The sequence below is a fragment of the Delphinapterus leucas genome, chromosome 10, assembly GCF_059928025.1.
Source record: "Delphinapterus leucas isolate spDelLeu-1000000601 "Yukka" chromosome 10, BTC_Dleu_Yukka2, whole genome shotgun sequence".
NCBI lineage: Eukaryota > Metazoa > Chordata > Mammalia > Artiodactyla > Monodontidae > Delphinapterus > Delphinapterus leucas.
Genome location: NC_143138.1, coordinates 93125409 through 93144341, shown reverse-complemented (window position 1 = coordinate 93144341; position 18933 = coordinate 93125409). Strand labels below are relative to the sequence as shown.

The 18933-nt window shown below is 41.1% G+C and overlaps 1 protein-coding gene across 4 annotated transcripts in view; it reads left to right on the top strand.

The window, feature by feature from the left end:
• The window catches only part of SUMF1 (sulfatase modifying factor 1), a 111604-nt gene that overhangs the window by 77305 nt on the left and 15366 nt on the right, over positions 1-18933 (top strand). The window contains exon 8 of one of the 4 annotated variants that reach the window (XM_089919577.1): positions 18329-18462. The exons of the other annotated variants lie outside the window; for them this stretch is intronic. Within the exon in view, the coding sequence (XP_089775703.1) occupies positions 18329-18394 (66 nt within the window). The 3' untranslated portion in view covers positions 18395-18462. Of the gene's footprint in view, positions 1-18328; positions 18463-18933 lie in introns of those variants that run through there. 4 annotated transcript variants of the gene reach the window in all.

Genomic DNA, 18933 nt, shown 5'->3' with positions numbered 1-18933 from the left:
GCACCTAGAGCCCGTGCTCCACAACAAGAGAAGCCACCCAATGAGAAGCCCGTGCACCGCAACGAAGAGTAGACCCCGCTCTCCGCAGCTAGAGAAAAGCCCGTGCACAGCAACAAAGACCCAACGCAGACAAAAAAATAAAAATAAATAAATAAACTTAAAAAAAAAATGTTAGACCCCTGCTTAGCCTGTCTCCTAGTCCTCCTCTGCCTATGGCGTGAGCCTGTCCTTGTCTCAGCTGGGCAAGAAACAGTAAATACCACATCGTCCTTAGTTGAGATTGCCCCACCCATTGGCAGCCTAAGCAGTGGAGCAGGCATACCCAGGATGTGCTAGGAGGAGGAGTTCACTGAGGATTTTTATCTGCCGTAAGCCCTTCATTCACGTATTTTCAATGAGGACAGTTTAGTATAAATCAGTTTGATGTAGAAGTGACCTGGTATTCAAAATGAAAAGGGCATGAAAGTGTTAAGGAAGTTGATTTAAACTTGCTAATAAATTACTGTGGTTGTAAATTATATTTAATAAATCCCAAAGGGAAAGCAGGGCAGTCAAAAATCATCAGTCTCTAGAGGCTATGCTTATGAAAAGAATTTTATCTTCTTCTCCCTAGTGGAAGATGAAAATCATTCTGGAGGAAAAGCTAATGTTTATCCATTGCCACTGTTCTTCGTGGTTTTGGAGCAAGGTTGATCATTCAACAACAATAACAAAAAAAACTGTTGAAAAATAGAAGGAATAAGCTTGAATGTATATGGCTCAGATATTTAGATCCTGTGAACACATTTTCAAACACATTGTCCAAACACATGCTTCTTGCTTGAAAAGAGTAAATGCTAATTCCAGTTGCTATTTGGAAGGTGGTAAAAATGCTATTCACAATAATATTACCTTCACAATCTCATGTTACATCTCTGGACACTTCCTGTTCAAATAGAGTGGGACACCCAAATGTACTGTGGCCTCCTCTCTTAGTTTGGAGGATCAGTGGATCTTGGAGGGAAGTGAAAACTTCCAGCTTCTACCCCTGCAGGAACCCTTTCTTTGGTACCCATGACAGCTATGGTCCTGCAGCCTCGTGCTTCAAACTTCCTGGGGCCAAGAATGCCCTAAGGTCTGGGGCATCTAGTTGTGTTATCAGATGTTCTCATTGTTTGATGTTCTCCCACGGACAACCAAATATTCCATCCCTGGAGTTTCAGCTCACTGGTCCTCCTTCTGCAGTTGGTGGAATACAGAACACAGCTTCTGTCTTGTGCATGAAAGCTTTTCAGATACCTGAAGAGAGTCATAGCCTGTGCCCCCTCGTCTTTCTCTTTCTTGATAAACATCCCCATTCCTTCAGCTGCACCTTGAATAACTTGGTTTCCAATCCAGGGCCACCCAGGTTACGTTTCTCTGAATAATATGAGTGGTTAAAAAAGTCCCATTTTCTAAATGGGCATCTGGAAATGTACACAGCATTCTAGATGTTCCCTGATAGATGCAAATAATAGTGTGGCTGTCCTTTTTCCTCCTTGTGTGTCATCAGGTCTCAGATTGTGGTAGGAGTTAAAGGTTGAGCCAGTGGAATTCAGTAGAGCCAGGTTTGGACTTTATTACTGTCACTGTGGTTTACCAGGTGTGTGACCCTGGGCAAGTCACTTAACTACTCTGGGACTCAGGTTTGCTCCTTTCGTAAAGGGGGATGTAGATTCCTACTTCATAGAGTCGTGAGGAACTGAGAGAGGGTTTGTAGCCACTTAGCACAACGTTTGGCAAATAGCAAGCATACGATACATGGCAGCTTCTGTTTTCAACGTGACCGGTTCTGTCCTCCACTGCTGAGTCCTCTCACTACTATGTGTAGTAGTAGCAGCAGCAACAGGAGGAGCAGCTTGTCGTAGCCAAATAAGACTTCCCTTTCTTCCCCAGCATATTGATTGTAGGCTGGGTCTCCCTAAATATTGTTCTTATGCAGCTGTGTTTTATACATTTATTTTTTAAAGTAGTTTTCAAACTTCTTTGAATCTTCTCTTTATGTTATGTAGCTGTTTTTTTAAAAAATTGATTTATTTTATTTATTCTTTTTTGGCTGTGTTGGGTCTTCATTGCTGCGTACGGGCTTTCTCTAGTTGTGGAGAGCGGGGCTACTCTTCATTGCGGTGCGCGGGCATCTCACTGCGGTGGCTTCTCTTGTTGCGGAGCACGGGCTCTAGGCACGCGGGCTTCAGTAGTTGTGGCATGTGGGCTCTACAGCACAGACTCAGTAGTTGTGGCTCATGAGCTCTAGAGCGCAGGCTCAGTAGTTGTGGCACACGGGTTTAGTTGCTCTCCGGCATGTGGGATCTTCCCGGACCAGGGCTTGAACCTGTGTCCCCTGCATTGGCAGGCGGATTCTTAACCACTGCGCCACCAGGGCAGCCCCATGTAGCTGTGTTTTGAAATGTAATGAGGAGCCTGTCTTTTCTGTCCATCAAATTCCATTTTTTTATAATGGGTTTCAACCTTCAGAGACTGCTTACAGACCTCATTGTGACTATCAGCTCTGTCATTTATGGTACTGGTTTTCCCTTCCAGCTTCTTACAATCAACCAGTTTGGCTGTGGTTTTGTCAGTGATACCACGTGAATGGGACGAGGCTCAAGGCAGAGGTCAGCCCTGGGGTCAGGCCGCATTTCCTGAGGGCTTATACTGTGTCATGGGGCCGTATCGGCTCTCGGGGATGCAAAGATGCATGAGACGGGCCGGCTGTTAGGGAGCGCGTAGTCCAGGGAGAGGGTGGGTAGTGATCAGGTACATCACGATGTGCTGCGGTGAGATTTGCTGCTGATGTGGTTGAGGTGCGGCCTCCCTGAGCTCTTTTCTCTGCCGGTTGGAGCCGTGAAGCCTTCTCTGAGGAGGTGCCCTTAGAAAGGACGGCAGCAGTTGTGTGCCAGGCCCTTGGCATCCAGACACAGGAAGGACATGGCATGGCCTTGTGAGGAATTCATGGTAAGCAGAGAAAGGGTGTTCATTCCTTTATTTTCCTGCTGCTTTCAGTTTCTTGAAGCCTTGCCTTTTCCATACTCACGGTGAAAGTAAAAGTAAAAGCAGTGAGAGGGGTGTGTGTGTGTTTCTTTTAGTTTTGCCGCAGTGTATTTTTCTTCTCCTTATGGGCACAGTCGAGCTGTTTCAAGAATTTCTGTTAGCTAACCAACTAGGGGCTTTGGAGAGTGACTTGTGAATTGCTTTCCTAGTTTGGCATGCTCTGTAAAAGGGCTTTTCTGAGCTCTCTTTTTCACAGTGTAGAGCACTCCTGGGAGGGGGGAGCCATATGCTCTAAGATTGGGATGACAGAAGGTCGGCATAATGGGTTGGGGTTATAACAAAAACGTGACAGGCAAAGAGCAAAGAGTTTGCTAATGTGGTTATTTGCTGTCCTCAGTCGGGTTCTTCCTGCTGCACTGAATAACAGAACCGTGGCCTCGTGATGGAAGCACAGGTCAGCAGCCTGGGTTTCCGTCTGAGATTTAGCTTTAACATGTCAAGGGGCCTTAGGTGAGTCGTCTTGCCCTTGTCTGGCTTACTGCTTCATCTGTAAATTTTGCTGGGGATGTAGCAAGGGTACAGTACAATCCTAGGGTACAGTAAATCTGGACAGCAGCCCTGGAGTCTCATGCTGGCCTGGAAAACAGGCAGTGATGGATGAAGAAGCTGGTAGGAACATGGTTAAGAGGACAGGTTTTAAAATGATTCACACCTCGTTCTACATCCTAGTTTTGCCACTGATGGCATGGTGGCCTTGGGAGAAGGGGGTGACATCTTTTGATTTTGTTTCCTCATCTATAAAGTGGGAGTAACGATAAAATTTAAGGACATTGGGTTGTTCTGAGAATTCACAAGAGATTCAAGCACATGGCACTGTACCTGCACGGTAAGCACTCCGTAAACGAGAGCTGATTACTTTCCAAGCACCCCGCAGTTGGAACATTTCCATTTTGAAAATCCTTTCCCCTTCAGCACATCCTCTTGTTTATTACACCAGATTATGTTCTTTTCTTCCATTTATTTAATAAGCATTTACTGAGCACTTGCTTTGTCCTAGGGGCAGACATAAATGTCACACCATCCTTGCCTACAGAGAGTTTGAGTTTCACAGTCCCTAATTACAGTTCCTTTCTTCCATGATACTAGGAAGCCTTTGCCCCACTGACACTTAGGAAATCAGAACTGAAGCCCAGGTTTTTGGCTTCCTTTCAGAGGTTGTTTATTCCTTCTCTGCACCTCTGTTTACCTGGAAGGGACCACGGGGAAAGGAGGGTGGGGGCTTGCAGAGTCTCTGTCACTTGGGTCCCTTATTTATTTGGGTCCACAGCTGACAGGCCAAGTCTGAGCAGCATTTCTGGACAGAGGCGAGTACTTGCCAAATGGAAGAAGCCTCCATTATGGGTCTGTTGCACAAGGTTTTTCTGTTCTTGCCTGGTGTGGTTTGCAGAATGAATCGACAGCCGGAAGTGCAGGCGCTGTATCCAGAGCCAGAGCCTCTGCATCAGGCTTGGCATCCTGGCTTCCACCTCCGTGGGCCTCCCTTCCCATCTCCTTCCTACTCTAGGCCTTCCTGGACAGATCGTTTTTCTTGGTGTTGCAGTGACTCCCTCAACACTCCCCCAAGTATCTCAGCCCCTAATTTATGCTTAACATTTTCGGCTAAGGCCTCTGTCTCATCATGCTTGACAGTCAGCAAAGGTCAGTGTATGTGTATATTCTGGCACACAGAATAATTCTCTTCTTTACCATTTTTCACATACGACAGTCTATAGTTGTAAACACGTTGACCACAGCACTCCTAAACCAGAGGTGGAATCATTGCACACCGTTTGGAAAGAAAAAGTGTGGTCTCTGTCAACCTGGAGACAGTCCCCCAAGCCCTTCTGCACTCTAGCTTTCTAGATTATTACAGTAAAATGTTTGGGTTGCAGAAGAAGAGGTATGCCTCAGACCCTTGTCCACAGCCTGAATTTACCCCAGGGCTGCCCAGTGCTTTTGTGAGGATCCAAGTCAACGTTCTGTATACTTTACATTTATATTTGGGTTTTTTTCTCCTTGAAGAACTCAGAGTCGTCTCTGTCTCCCTCCCTCCCTCTTTCTCAGAGGCTCTTCTGTATTTCTCATATCCGCAAAATATTCCTGATTGTGGAAAAGGAGACATGTGGTTTTAGTCTCATTTCTTATGATAATTCAGGGAGTGGAGAGAGGTTCTCGCTTTGCCCCAGATTTGGAATTTGATTTGCAGAGTCAGGATTAAATCCCAGGTCTTCTGATCTTGAGACTCATACAATATTTACCAGACTCCAGATGTTACTTGAAATACAAAACTTGAAAGGCTGCTTACTTCCTTATAGTATCTTACCACAAACTCCATACACTAAGTCAGGAATTTCAGAAAGTGTTATAAATATGAAAGTTAATTTAAGAGATGTGAATTGCTGTGTCATACAGTGGCTTCTTCCAGAGCAAGGGAGAGGCAGTGAATTATGCCTATGGTTTTTTATATCTTGAGATTTAAAATCAGTTTCTTGTCCTTTTTACCTTCCTAATCTCTTATTTCCACTAAATTGTTCTTTAAAAGTCTTGATTCGGCAAGTCAGTTTTTGCACTGAACATTTAACCTGTTAATGAATTGTGAAGTAATGTTGCATCATCTTCCACTTCTATAGCTTCACCTTTCATGCCTTTTCCTATGCCATAGTGTGACTCATTTGTTCTTTCCCTAAGGATCTGGAAATAAAAACATGTTATTGAGAAGAGAAAAATAGAACAGTTCAGTCATCTTTTATATCAGGTTATTCCGGGGACTTCTTTCATGTGGATATGTGGACATATTGATAGTATAGGTACATATATATCCACATGTGTGATTTCTATATAAATATATACTTTTGTTCTTTCAGCAAAATTTATTGGCAATCTATTGAATACCAGACTTATGTGCTGGGTTCTGGGAATCCCACAGACCTGATCCGCTTGCCCGCGTGTAGCCTGCAGACGTTAAGGAGTCCAGCAAACACACCTCGTTATATATATGTGCTTATGTATTTAACTATATGTGAGGAGGAGGTATAGCATGATGGTTAAACTCAGGCAGTTTTGGAGTCCGACCTGGTCTCCTATCTTAGCCACTTACCAGCTGATTAACCTGGGGCAAGTCACTTAAATTCTCACTCAGCTTCCTCATCTATAAGTGAGGCAATAGTAGTTACCCCTTGTAGAGTTACTGAGAGATTTCAATGAGATACCACAAAGAAAATGTTTAGTGCAATGACTGGTATGTGGTAAGCACTTGATAAATCTTAATTGTGGCTATTGTTTTTATGTGTAATGAAAATTCAAACACAATAAGCTAACAAGCTATGAAATGACACCTCACTCTGAAATCTAATTCATGAAAGACATTTATTCTGGACCTTTTTAGGGATGTGGAAAGGAGATAAGACATCTGGTAACATGCAGCTGTAAATAACACTTCTTTCCGTGGACAATCTCTGCTTTATACTCACTAAAAAAAGTGAACACTGCTTCTAACGAAGTGGCAGGACTTACAGAATTGGGCACTTAGTGCTTGTCTACTTTTGCAATGTACAAAATAAAATCATGGAAGTGTTCAAGTATTCTTTGCAAAAAAATGTTTAAAAATACTATTTGGTATAAACTAATTGCTTATACTCTCTCATAACTTGCTAATGAGTTGTCACTGAAGAACACAGTAGATTATGAGTGTAAGAGAATGGAATAAATGAAATCATCAGGAAGACTAAACTGTTTTTCTTATTTCTCGCAATGCTTTAGAGCCATATCTGGCTTTGCAAGCAGGACTGAACGGTTTCACACCATTATTCTGAGAGATGGAAGTGACTGAACCTGGAGTAGACCTTTCAGCAGATGTAGCTGGTACCCTGTGATCTTGGTGGCTCGGTTTTCATTGACCCAGAAGTCACCTTTCTTTAGGATGATGCTACTATATACCTTGCCTTGTTTAGGATGAAACGAACTGATTTCTCTATACTTTAGAACCAACCCCTCCAGGATTGGATAGACCATGAATATTCTTTTGTGTAGTACATTAGCATATTAAGCTTTCAGAAATTAAAGAACCATCTGCATTATTAGACAACAAATATCATTTAACAGTGTACACCTGTTAGCAGATGGTAAGAAAGTTAGCTCTTCGTTGCAGAAATCCAATGTGCTCCTTATTTTCTCTTAATAGTTGCTTCTTCTGTGTTTAGATGGACTGGTTTTTAGCACTCAGATATTTCATGGCCTTGTGTTGAAGACTACCGCTTATTTGCTCAATTATTATGGTCTATGTCTCTGAAACCATATGTATCTACCGTTGTATAAGTCAGAGTATTAACCACTTTCCTGGACTTTGCTGCTCTTTCTTCTCTCTTTCCTTCCTACCTAGAAGTTTCCACCTAGAAGGTGTAGAAGTTGAGGGCCTTGGCCACCTCATACCCACTAGGATGGCTACTATTTAAAAAAATAGAAAATAACAAGTGTGGGTAAGGATGTGAAGAAATTGGAACCCTTGTGCACTGTTGGTAGGAAAGTAAAATGGTGCAGCTTCTTGGAAAAACAGCATAGTGGTTCTTCAGAATGTTAAAAATAGAGCTCTGATCCAGCAGTGCCACTTCTGGGTATATGCCCAAAAGAATTGAAAGCAGGATCTTATTTTTTTAAATTTATTTTATTTTATATTTTTTTAAATTGGAGCATAGTTGATTTACAATATTGTGTTAGGTTCAGATGTACAGTAAAGTGATTCAGTTATACATATATATTCTTTTTCAGATTCTTATCCCTTACAGGTTATTATGAAATATTGAGTATAGTTCCCTATGCTATACAGTAGGTCCTTGTTGATTTTCTATTTTATATATAGTAATATGTATATGTTGATCCCAAACACCTTATTTATCCCTCCTCCTCTTTTCCACTTTGGTAACCATGAATTTGTTTTCTATGTCTGTGGGTCTATTTCTGTTTTGTATATAAGTTCATTTGTATCTTTTTTTTTTTTTTTTTTTAGTTTCCACACTTAAGTGATATCATATGATGTTTGTCTTTCTCTGTCTGACTTACTTCACTTAGTAGGATAATCTCTAGGTCCATCCACATTGCTGCAAATGGCATTTTTTATTCTTTTTTATGGCTGAGTAATATTCCATTGTATATATGTATCACATCTTCTTTATCCATTCGTCTGTCAGTGGACATTTAGGTTGCTTCCATGTCTTGTCTATTGTAAGTAGTGCCATAGTGAACATTGGGGTGCATGAATCTTTTCGAATTATGGTTTTCTCTGGATATATGCCCAGGAGTGGGATTGCAGGATCATATGGTAGCTCTGTTTTTAGTTTTTTAAGGAACCTCTGTACTGTTCTCCATAGTGGCTGTACCAATTTACATTTCCACCAACAGTGTAGGAGGGTTCCTTTTTCTCCACACCCTCTCCAGCATTTATTATTTATAGGCTTTTTGATGATGGCCATTCTGACCGATGTGAGGTGATACCTCATTGTAGTTTTGATTTGCATTTCTTTAATGATTAGCGATGTTGAACATCTTTTCATGTGCCTTTTGACCATCTGTATGTCTTCTTTGGAGAAATGTCTATTTAGATCTTCTGCCCACTTTTTTATTGGGTTGTTTGTTTTTTGATATTGAGCTGTATGAGCTGTTTGTATATTTGGGAGGTTAATCTCTTGTTAGTCGCATCATTTGCAGATATTTTTCTCGCATTCTATAGGGTGTCTTTTCATTTTGTTTATGGTTTTCTTTGCTGTGCAAAAGCTTTTGAGTTGAATTAGGTCCCGTTTGTTTATTTTTGTTTTTATTCCCATTTCTGTAGTAGATGAATCCAAAAAGATCTTGCTGCGATTTATGTCAGAGTGTTCTTCCTATGCTTTCCTCTAAGAGTTTTATAGTGTCCAGTCTTACATTTAGGACTTTAATCCATTTTGAGTTTATTTTTGTGTATGGTGTTAGAGAGTGTTCTATTCTCTTTCTTGTACGTGTAGCTGTTCAGTTTTCCCAGCATCACTTATTGAAGAGCCTGTCTTTTCTCCATTGTATATTCTTGCCTCCTTTGTCACAGATTAATTGCCTATGTAAGTTTGGCTTTATTTCTGGGCTCACTATCCTGTTCCATTGATCTGTGTGTCTGTTTGTGTGCCAGTACCATACTGTTTTGACTACTGTAGCTTTGTAGTATAGTCTGAAGTCAGGGAGCATGATTTCTCCAGCTCCATTCTTTCTCAAGATTGTTTTGGCTGTTTAGGGGTTTTGTGTTTCCATACAAATTAAAAACAAAAATTTTATTCTAGTTCTGTGAAAAATGCCACAACACTTCTGACACTAAATGTATAGGTTTTTTTCCATACCAACAGCCAAGTCCAATTCTCTGGACACCAACTGAGTATCCTTCGATTCAGTTTAGTCTGACAGTAACCACCTGGAGTCAGCACAGACTCCAAGGTTTAAGGGCTCAGTCCCACAAGTCTGCTGCCACTTCACATGCCAGTCCAAGTATTGGGCGCTCTGGGTACCCACACTTCTGCCTGAGCTGGCTCCTGAGTCGGGAGTTCCCACAGCTCCCCTCTTTCAGGTTTGATAATTTTCTAGAACAGCTCACAGATCACTTAACTTACTATCGCGGGTTTATTATAAAGGATACAAATGAACAACCAGATGAAGAGGTACATAGGGTGGGGTCCAGAAGAGTCCCATGCACAGGAGCTTCTATGCCTGTGAAGTTGGGGTGTACCACCCTGCTGGCATGTGGATGTGTTCACCATCTCTGAAGCTCTCCAACCTCATTGTTTGGGTTTTTTATGGAAGTTTCATTACATGGGTATGATTGATTAAATCATTGGCCATTGACGATTAGCTCCAACTACCAGCCCTTCCCCCTCCCCAGTGATCAGGTAGTGGAGCTGAAAGTTCCAACTAGATAATAATGCCTGGGTCTTTCTGACTGACCAGCTCTCATCCTGAAGCTCTCTAGGGCTCTCCAGCTACCAGTTATCTTATTAGCACACAGAAGCCACTCATCACTCTGGAGAACCAGTACAAAGACCAAATATATATTTCCCATTGTATCACAGGGGGCTCTCCCGTCTTACTCTTCTTTCTAACCTTCTCGCCTCTTTTTTTTTGGTGAATCTCTACTTTGGCCAAGAGTCATTACATAGAAGCTTAAGTGCAGGGTGATGATCTACTAGTTCAAATAGGGTTGATATCTACAATCCCAGCCACTATTTAAGGCTCAAATGATAAAGCAGTGAACAGAGCAAAGTCCATGCTGTCAAGGTGTCTGCTTTCTAGTAGGAGAAGGAAAGCAATTTGTAATTTGTCACCAAGTGGTAAGCGCTGGTGTATTTAATTTTTTTGGCACTGCTCTGACACCAAATGTGTGTGTTTTTTCTGACAGCAAATACGTGTCATTTTTCCACACCAATTCTCCAGCACCAGTTGGATGTCCAGAAATTCAATCCAGTTCTGATACTAACTCTTAGAGTTATCCCAGACACCGCAGATTAAGGGCTCAGTCCTTCAAGACTCGTCCACTTCAGATGCCAGCTGCAAATGGGGTACCCAGGCTAGCCACACTTCTGCCTGGCAGACTGTGAATTTGGGGGTTCACATGACCCCTTCCTCAGGTTTGATAATTTACCAGAACAACTCACAGAACTCAGGAAAGCACTTTACTTATGATTGCTGGTTAATTATAACGTATACAACTCAGGAATAGCCAAAAGAAAGACACATCTTTTCCAAGGGTTTCAGCTCTGTATCAGGAACTGGGGACAAAGACCAGATATTTTTGTTTTGATACCACAGTGAGGAAGAAGGGGGATATATATAGGGTATGAAGAGAGAGAGTGATGGTAGGTGGAGGAGGGTATGATCTTTCAGCCTGTCTGGAAGCTTGTCATTTGACAGAGACACTAAATGGAGTGTGAAGTCTGAGGGAAGAGGCAGAAAGAACTGTAAGTGCAAAGGACAGTGATGTCACGAGGGACCCAAGGAAAGGGATAATGGGAAACAGACCAACATCATGTTGCCTTAGGAAGCATGTCCACATGCAGTCTTGTGTGTACATAAAGACACTTTCTACCGACCTGACATTGTGGCTCATTGAGGTCTCATGGCACCTGTAGTTTATTTTGTAATGAAAGGAAGATGTTGGGTTTCCTCCTTATCCCTTTATTTCTGGGGTGTGATTTTTCCTTGGAGGTTTTTGAAAACCATTCCAGTCATACACAAGGGAAGATGAGACTTGACAAAGTAGGTCTATGAAATGGAACAGTTGCTTCCATGGTATGAGGTTGAGACCCCCAAACCCAGGGGGGTTTGAGCCAGCGAAACCACTGAAGGCATCTGCAGTATCAATCTAAGTATGGATGTCTGTTTAAATGGTAAGTGTGGCTACTTTAAATGTGTATTTATTCCTCAGTGAAAGGAGCAGATGTCATATGCCAAGGGAAGTACTTTAGGAGAGGCACATCTAACAAGGGGAGTTTTTTCAGCTCTATCCCAAAGCTAATGAATGTCTTTTATTTTTTAACAATGGGAACTCTCGACTCACAGTTTCCCACGGGTTTTAGCCATTTTCTTGCAGTGAGCTTGTGAAATACGGACAGCTTTGTGCTCTTCAAACTGGAACAGTGGAATAATTTATTAAAAAAATGTGATACCACTTCAGCTCGTAAGGGGCACATGGCCGAGTTGGCTGAGTGTGAGCCTGGAACCATATGGCCTGGGCTTGACTCCTGGCTCCTCCACCTACTAGCTGTGTGTCGTTGGACAGGCAGTTTAACCTTTCTGTTCTTTATTTCTCCATTTGTACTTACTCTTCTTTATAACCTTCTGAAAGTGGGATCAGGAAATTTTATAATCCACCATCACTGTGAGTTTGCTCTGGGATGGTGCAAGCATGGCCTGTGAAAGGGGCTTAGAGGTATGATAGCTCCTGTCTGAAGAATGGGTCCCTTGGGCATGGGACTCACGTTACCTAAGTGCCCCAAAACCAACTGTTTTTTCAACTTCTTGCCCACATAATCATGACTAGAGGTTTCAAGGAGAAGACAAGAGCAAGTACTATTTAGCTTTGACTTTTGAGCAGAGGTAACACCAGCTCTTCATCCTCGGCTAAAGACAGGCCTGTATCCAAAGGCTCTGAGGTTTCTCACTTGGTCTTCTTTCTGTCATGACTTGTGGGTCCCACGTCTTCCACTTCACTGTCGTTCTTTTTCCTCATTGCCTGCTTCTTCTTGGTATCACTAATGGGGCTAATGATGGGGTGTCCAAACATTCCTAGCCTGTGCTCATGCCTGGCACAGTTGTTAATAGCAGCCCTGTTCACTCCCCAAAGTATCCTTATTTGGACAGTAAATTATATAACTGCCCTACCAATAATAGAACCTACATCAAAATATCTTTTTAAAGATGAAAAACATTAAAACAGTACCTGACTCTAATATGTGCTCAGTAAATATTAGCTGCTATTATTAGCTGCTACAACTGGCATCAGTGTTTTTAAATATCCAGTTTTATGTATTATCCCCCAAAGCAAGAATTGTTACTGTAGTCCTTGGGCTGTGAAAGTGACATCTTTTTTTGGAACATGGAGGACCATGGACACTGAGAGCGAGTTAATACAGCTTTGCGAATTCTCTTCCTTTTTACCCTAGATTGGGTGAAACAAGTAGCATGGAGGAAATGACTGTTTTCATTCATTTCTCTAACAGGGTAATCACCATACAGCACATGCTGATTTTACAGAGAAAATACTGCAGGGGTTGTTAACTTGGACTGTGTGTTTAATGTGCTTTTCTTTCCAATCTGATCTCTAGTTTCCTTTCTTTGACCTTTCTCTGGGTGTCACCCTCCTTTTTCTCTCCTCATGCAAGGTCTAAAGCTAATTGCAGTCCCTTCTGTTGGACCTTATGCTGGGGGATGAATAAAATTACACATAATTGAAAAAGCTTTATTTGAAATACCGGTTTCAGCTACCCACTCTTAAAATCCCTTGTTATGTTCGACATCAGGTAAACAAAGTGAGTTGGTCAGAGATGCAGCTAGCCTGGAAGAGATTTGAGCTGGACAGGCACAGATGTGGGAGGGACCTTGACTCCTGGCCTTGTCACTTGCTAGCTGGGTGACCTGGGGCTCTCCATTTTTTCTGTGTCTCTGAGTTTCACTATTCCTCATCCCTAAAATGGGGATCATGACACTTCCTGCTTCCCAAGGTTATTGTGAGGATCAAATGAGAGAAGAGGTATTAGCCTGCTCTAAGCAAATGTGGGCAGAGTTCCTTTCTTTAAAAATGGTTGAGGTGATTGAAAACAGATCCGTTTTAGGAGACACATGAGCAGAGGCTTGAAGGAAGAGATTGAAAAGGCTGCTCCTGTTTGTGTTTCTGAGCTGCCTGTTGCTATAGTACCTGGTGAGTTAACAAGGGCGCTGTTTTAGCATGCATGAAGTGCTTCAAATGGGCAGCAAGATCATTTTTGTTTAATCCTAAACTTCAGGCTGCCAGAACCATGCCTGTGGGAGCCCGGGTGATAAGATAGCTTGAAGGCTTGACTAGAAGTCAAGTGTGCAGAGAGCCCAGCTTTTTAGCCAATCAGGGCGAGGATGACTTAGCTCTCAAGGGAAGATGCACGCTTCTCAGGGTCCGAGAGTGGAGAATGAAATCTGTCCTTTTAAACTCCGAACCTCCTATACGTAAACTTCTAAGGAAACCTTTGACTCCTAGCATTTGGGGGCTCTGGAACAAGATTAGCCAACTCATGGCTAATCTTGTTTCATTTATATTTCCGTCCACTCATCCCCGCTCCCCTTCTCTCCTGGATTATTTGAAGCCAATCCCACTCCTCATATTTTATTTAAAATACCATCATGTAAAAAATTGGTTTACTTTCATTAAAAATAGTTTTATTGTGATATAATTGGCATAAATTGTACATTTCTAAAATGTACAGTTTGATCAGTTTGTATATGTATATATATGTAATTATAAATATTATACTGATCAAAAAATAAATTTATAATCACACACATATCCATGAAACCACCATAGTCTGGATAGTGAACATATCCAACACCCCAGAATTTCCTTGTGCCCCTTAGTAATCCCTCCATTTTGCCTTCTCTACCTCTCATACGCAAGCAATTACTGATCTGCTTTGTGTCATAGTAAATTAGTTTGTATTTTTTAGAGTTTTAGATAAATGGACTCATACAGTGTGTACTTTTTTTTTTTTTTTGTCTAGCTTCTTTCACAATGGCATAGTCTTTTATTCATTCTACAAATATTATTGTGCTCCTCCTACTAGGTACCATTTTGGAAGCTGCAAGACGTCTTAGGAGGCTATTGTAGTAGTCCAGGGGAGAAGTGGTGGTTTGGAGCCAGGGTGGTTACTATGGAGATGGTAGCTGCCACCCATTAGCCATCTGCCTTGGAGGTAGAGCTCATCAGACCAGCTGGATGTTGGGGTGGGAAGAGGGAGGAACTGAGAATTGCTCCTCAGGCTTCTGGCTTGAGCAAACGGGTAGGGTGTAGTGAAATGGAGGAAGACTCAGTGAGAAATAGGTCTGACCTTCCCCAATTTGATCCTTTACTGGGTGTCCGTTGCTTCTTCAGAGTTACTCTTGTTATCATTTGTTGGTGTTAAGCGGTATCTAATATGCAGATGAAAACAATATTTAAAACACTTCAAGGTATTCACGAGATTTCTGGGTCTTCTCACAAATGTTATTAAAATAAAGGCTAGCTGCCGTTGTCAAATTGAAAATAGTGAATCTCAGTTTTCTCCTCAGGTGTTTGTGGTATCAGTTGTACCAGGCAAGGGAAAGAGAAAGCGCAAAGTCAAATAATATTTTCAGACTTTTAAAAGTTTCTTGAGGAGAAGTTCTCTCCACTCTTTATCTGGCCCCCAGAATGTTTTTGTTTGGGTTTTACCATTAAAAATGTTAACGTTTTGCTAAGTCGGATGCTGTGGTAACAGCCTCTGCATGCTGCAACCAGCTATGTGAATTTCATTGTACTATACAATAGCCTGTCTTCCTTCTGCAGTGTTAGTAACAGGTCAGCTATTTTATTAGAACTTAGACTCCTTTTGGGGGTTTTGGCCTTAGAAAAAATGGGTCAAGTTATCACTGTGGTTTTGGAATTTTGGAGGTTACACGCCACTTGGTTTATGGGCACCTTCGGGAAGTCTGAGTTAGTCATGAACTAATAATGTGTAATAGTAAACAATAATGACTGCACATTTATTGTTTATTATTTGCTCAGTGCTTTCTATGCGTTCTCTCTTTTAATCCCCACATCATTCCAGTGAGGGGATTTTATATGTGTATGTGTGTGTGTATAAATAACCTAAATGTCTTCTTTTCACCTAAAAAGCAATAAACATGCAAACAGGAAACTGTGACCAGTACCAAGGAAAAAGGTTAGTTAAATAGAAACCGAGTAATCACAGATACTGGATTTAACAAAGACTTAAAAGCAGCTATTATGTTTAAAGGATTAAGGGAAAATATATTCAGAGAATTGATAAAAAATACAATGTGAATCAACAAATCACAGACAAACACAACAGACAAATGGAAATGATAAAAGAAGAACCAAGTGAAATTTCTAGAATTGAAATTATAATAACCGAAATGAAGAGTTCCCTAGATGAACTTGATAGCAGATTAGAAATGGTAGGATGGCAGAATTAGTGAACTTGAAGGTAAATCAAGAGAAAATTTCCAAACCAAAGAACAGAGAGGAAAAAAAATTGGAGACAGATCAATAGAGGCCTGTGTGACAGTATCAAACATTTCAACATAATTTCAACACATGTGTAATAGGAGTCCCAGATGGAGAGTGGAGAGAGAAAGGGACAAAACATTTTTGCAGAAATGATCTAAATACTTAACCAAACTTGATGAAAATTATCTACAGTTCCAAGAAATTCAGTGAACTTCAACTAGGATAAACACAAATGAGAAATATACCTAGACATGTCATAGTCCCAGTGCTGAAAGACAAAGAGAAAATCTTGAAAACAGCAAGAGAAAAGCACTTTATCACATACAGGACAACAGTGATGTGATTAATGACTGCTTTCTCATCAGAAACAGTGGAAGTCAGAAAATGGTGGAATGATACAGTCAAAGGGCTGGAAAAAAACAACTACCAGCTAAGACTTCTATATGTAGCAAAACTATCGTTTAAAAATGAATGTGAAGGAAGTCTGACTTGATTCTGGGAAAATGGAGTAGACATACATTTCCCTCTTCTTCTCGCTAAATACAATTAAAACTCCGGATGCTACCTAGAAAAGGAACATAAGTCCCTGAAGAGCGAAAAGAAGGCAGAGTAGCTGCAGACCTTGGGATCCCAGGAATGACATGGTGGTGAGTTCCATGGATTTTCTTTTGGCCTCATATATCCCAGACTTGGAGCTGAAGAAGCCAGCAAATGCCAGGGAATGTAAACCAAAAAAGCCCCAAGAAAAGCCTGCTCTCTCTAGCCAAAGGGGATATAGGAAATGGACAGTCTAGCAATACTGAAAACTTCTAGTCAGTAAACCACCCTACTCCATCTAAGCATGACAGAAAAAAACTGTGTTTTCTCACACCTGCAAAGGCCAGGGTGGAGAGCCTATACTTGCACCCTCGTGAGGCTGTATTGAGGTGACATAATACCTCTGCCAGGGTGGTGTCAGAGAAGGCCAGGTGGGGTGCCAGGCCTTTCATAGTTGCCTGGCGGTAATGAGGCCACCTCTCTCCATGGTGTAAGTGGCTACCATGTGGGGAGCCAAAACTCTCACCTTCTCTAGTAATGAGCATCCCTCATGAGGTGTCAGTGGAGGCTGAGTGGGGAACCCAGACTCCTGCTTCCACCTGGCAGTAACGAGATGGCTCCCTCCCTTCCCCTGCCAATGTGGCGTCAAAGAAAGCCAGGGGAACAGAATATTTAAATAAGAGCCAGAGTCTTGTAACATAAACATCATCCAGGTTTCAAGTGAATAATGACTTGTCATATCAAGAACCAGGGAGACACCAAACGAGATGAAAAAAAGACAATCGATACTAACACTAATGACAGAGGTGTTAGAATTACCCATTTAGCTAAAGATTTTAAAGCAGCCATGATAAAAATACTTAAGTGAGCAATTATGAACATTCTTGAAACAAATGAAAAAAGAGAATAAAAACTTCAGAAAAGGGCTTCCCTGGTGGCGCAGTGGTTGAGAGTCCACCTGCCAATGCAGGGGACCTGGGTTCGTGCCCCGGTCCAGGAGGATCCCACGTGCTGCGGAGCTGCTGGGCCCGTGAGCCATGGCCGCTGGGCCTGCGCATTCGGAGCCTGTGCTCTGCAATGGGAGAGGCCACAGCTGTGAGAGGCCCGCGTACTGAGCAAAAAAAAAAAAAAAAAAAAACTTCAGAAAAGAAATAGAGAGTATAAATGGGAACTAAGGGCAAATTTTAGAACTGAAAAATAGAATAACCAAAATAAAGCTTTGTGAATTGGTTCAGCAGCATAATAGAAGGGACAGAGGGGGGAAAAAATCAGAGGGGGAAAGAAAACAGAAACAAATTATTCAATCTGAATGATGGAGAGAAAATAGAAAATGAATGAATGAATGAATGACGCCTCAGGGACCTTTGTGACTGTAAAAACATCATCTAACTTTTTTTTTCTTATTTTATTTTTTAAACTTAAAATTTTTTTAACACCTTTATTGGAGTATAATTGCTTTACAATGGTATGTTAGTTTCTGCTTTATAACAAAGTGAATCAGGTATACATATACATATATCCCCAAATCTCCTCCCTCTTGCATCTCCCTCCCACCCTCCCTATCCTACCCCTCTAGGTGGTCATTTGTGTCGTGGGAGTACTCAGCGGAGAGGGCCAAGAGCATGGGGCTGAAAGAGTACTCAAAGAAATAATGGCTGACAACTTCCCAAATTTGGGAGGAGATTAAACCTGTAGTCAAGAGGCTAAGTGAACCTTAAATAGTATCATCCCAAAGAAACCCATACCAAGACATATCATAATTAAACTTCTGAAAACAGGAGACAGAGAGAAATCTTGAAAGCAGCCAGAGAAAACTGATACCTTATCTATAGGGGAAAGGCCAGTGTGAATGACAGTGGGTTTCTCATCAGAGACCCTAATAAAGGGCAGAAGAAATGGCATGATACTTTTCCCCTGTATTCCCTATGGGCATGATATTTTTTAAGTGTTGAAAGAACTGCCAACCCAGAATGCTTTATCTAGTGAAATGTCTTTTACGAATAGGAGGAAATCAAGACGTTTTCAAATGAAAGAAAACTGGAGAATTTGTCACCAGCAGACCTATCCTAAATGAATGTCTAAAGGAAGTTCACTAAACAGAAAGGAAATGATTACAGAAAGAACCTTTGAACATCAGGATGGAAGAAGGAACATAGTAAGGAGAAATACGGGTACATACAGTAGGCTGTCCTTCTCTCAAGATTTTTAGGTTTTGTTTGATGGTTGAAGCAGAAATTATAACGTTGATGTGTTTCTAAATGTATTTAGAGGAAGTTTTTAATGCACTTATAAACAGGGGATGCTAGAGGGTTGTGAAGGGAGGTAAATTTTCTATACTTCACTGGAATTGGTAAAATAATACCAGTAGACATATCTTATCACAGTTATATGTATATATATATAAATGTAAATATATATAAAATATTTAAAATATATATAAACGTAATATTTTATATATAACTGTATATAAAATATATCCACATATTTTAATATGAAATGTGTTTTATATAGTTAATATTTATATATTAATATATATTTGTTATATGTTTATAAATATATTGTGTATGTATTTTTATATATATAAAACTGTGATAAAGCATTATAGGTAA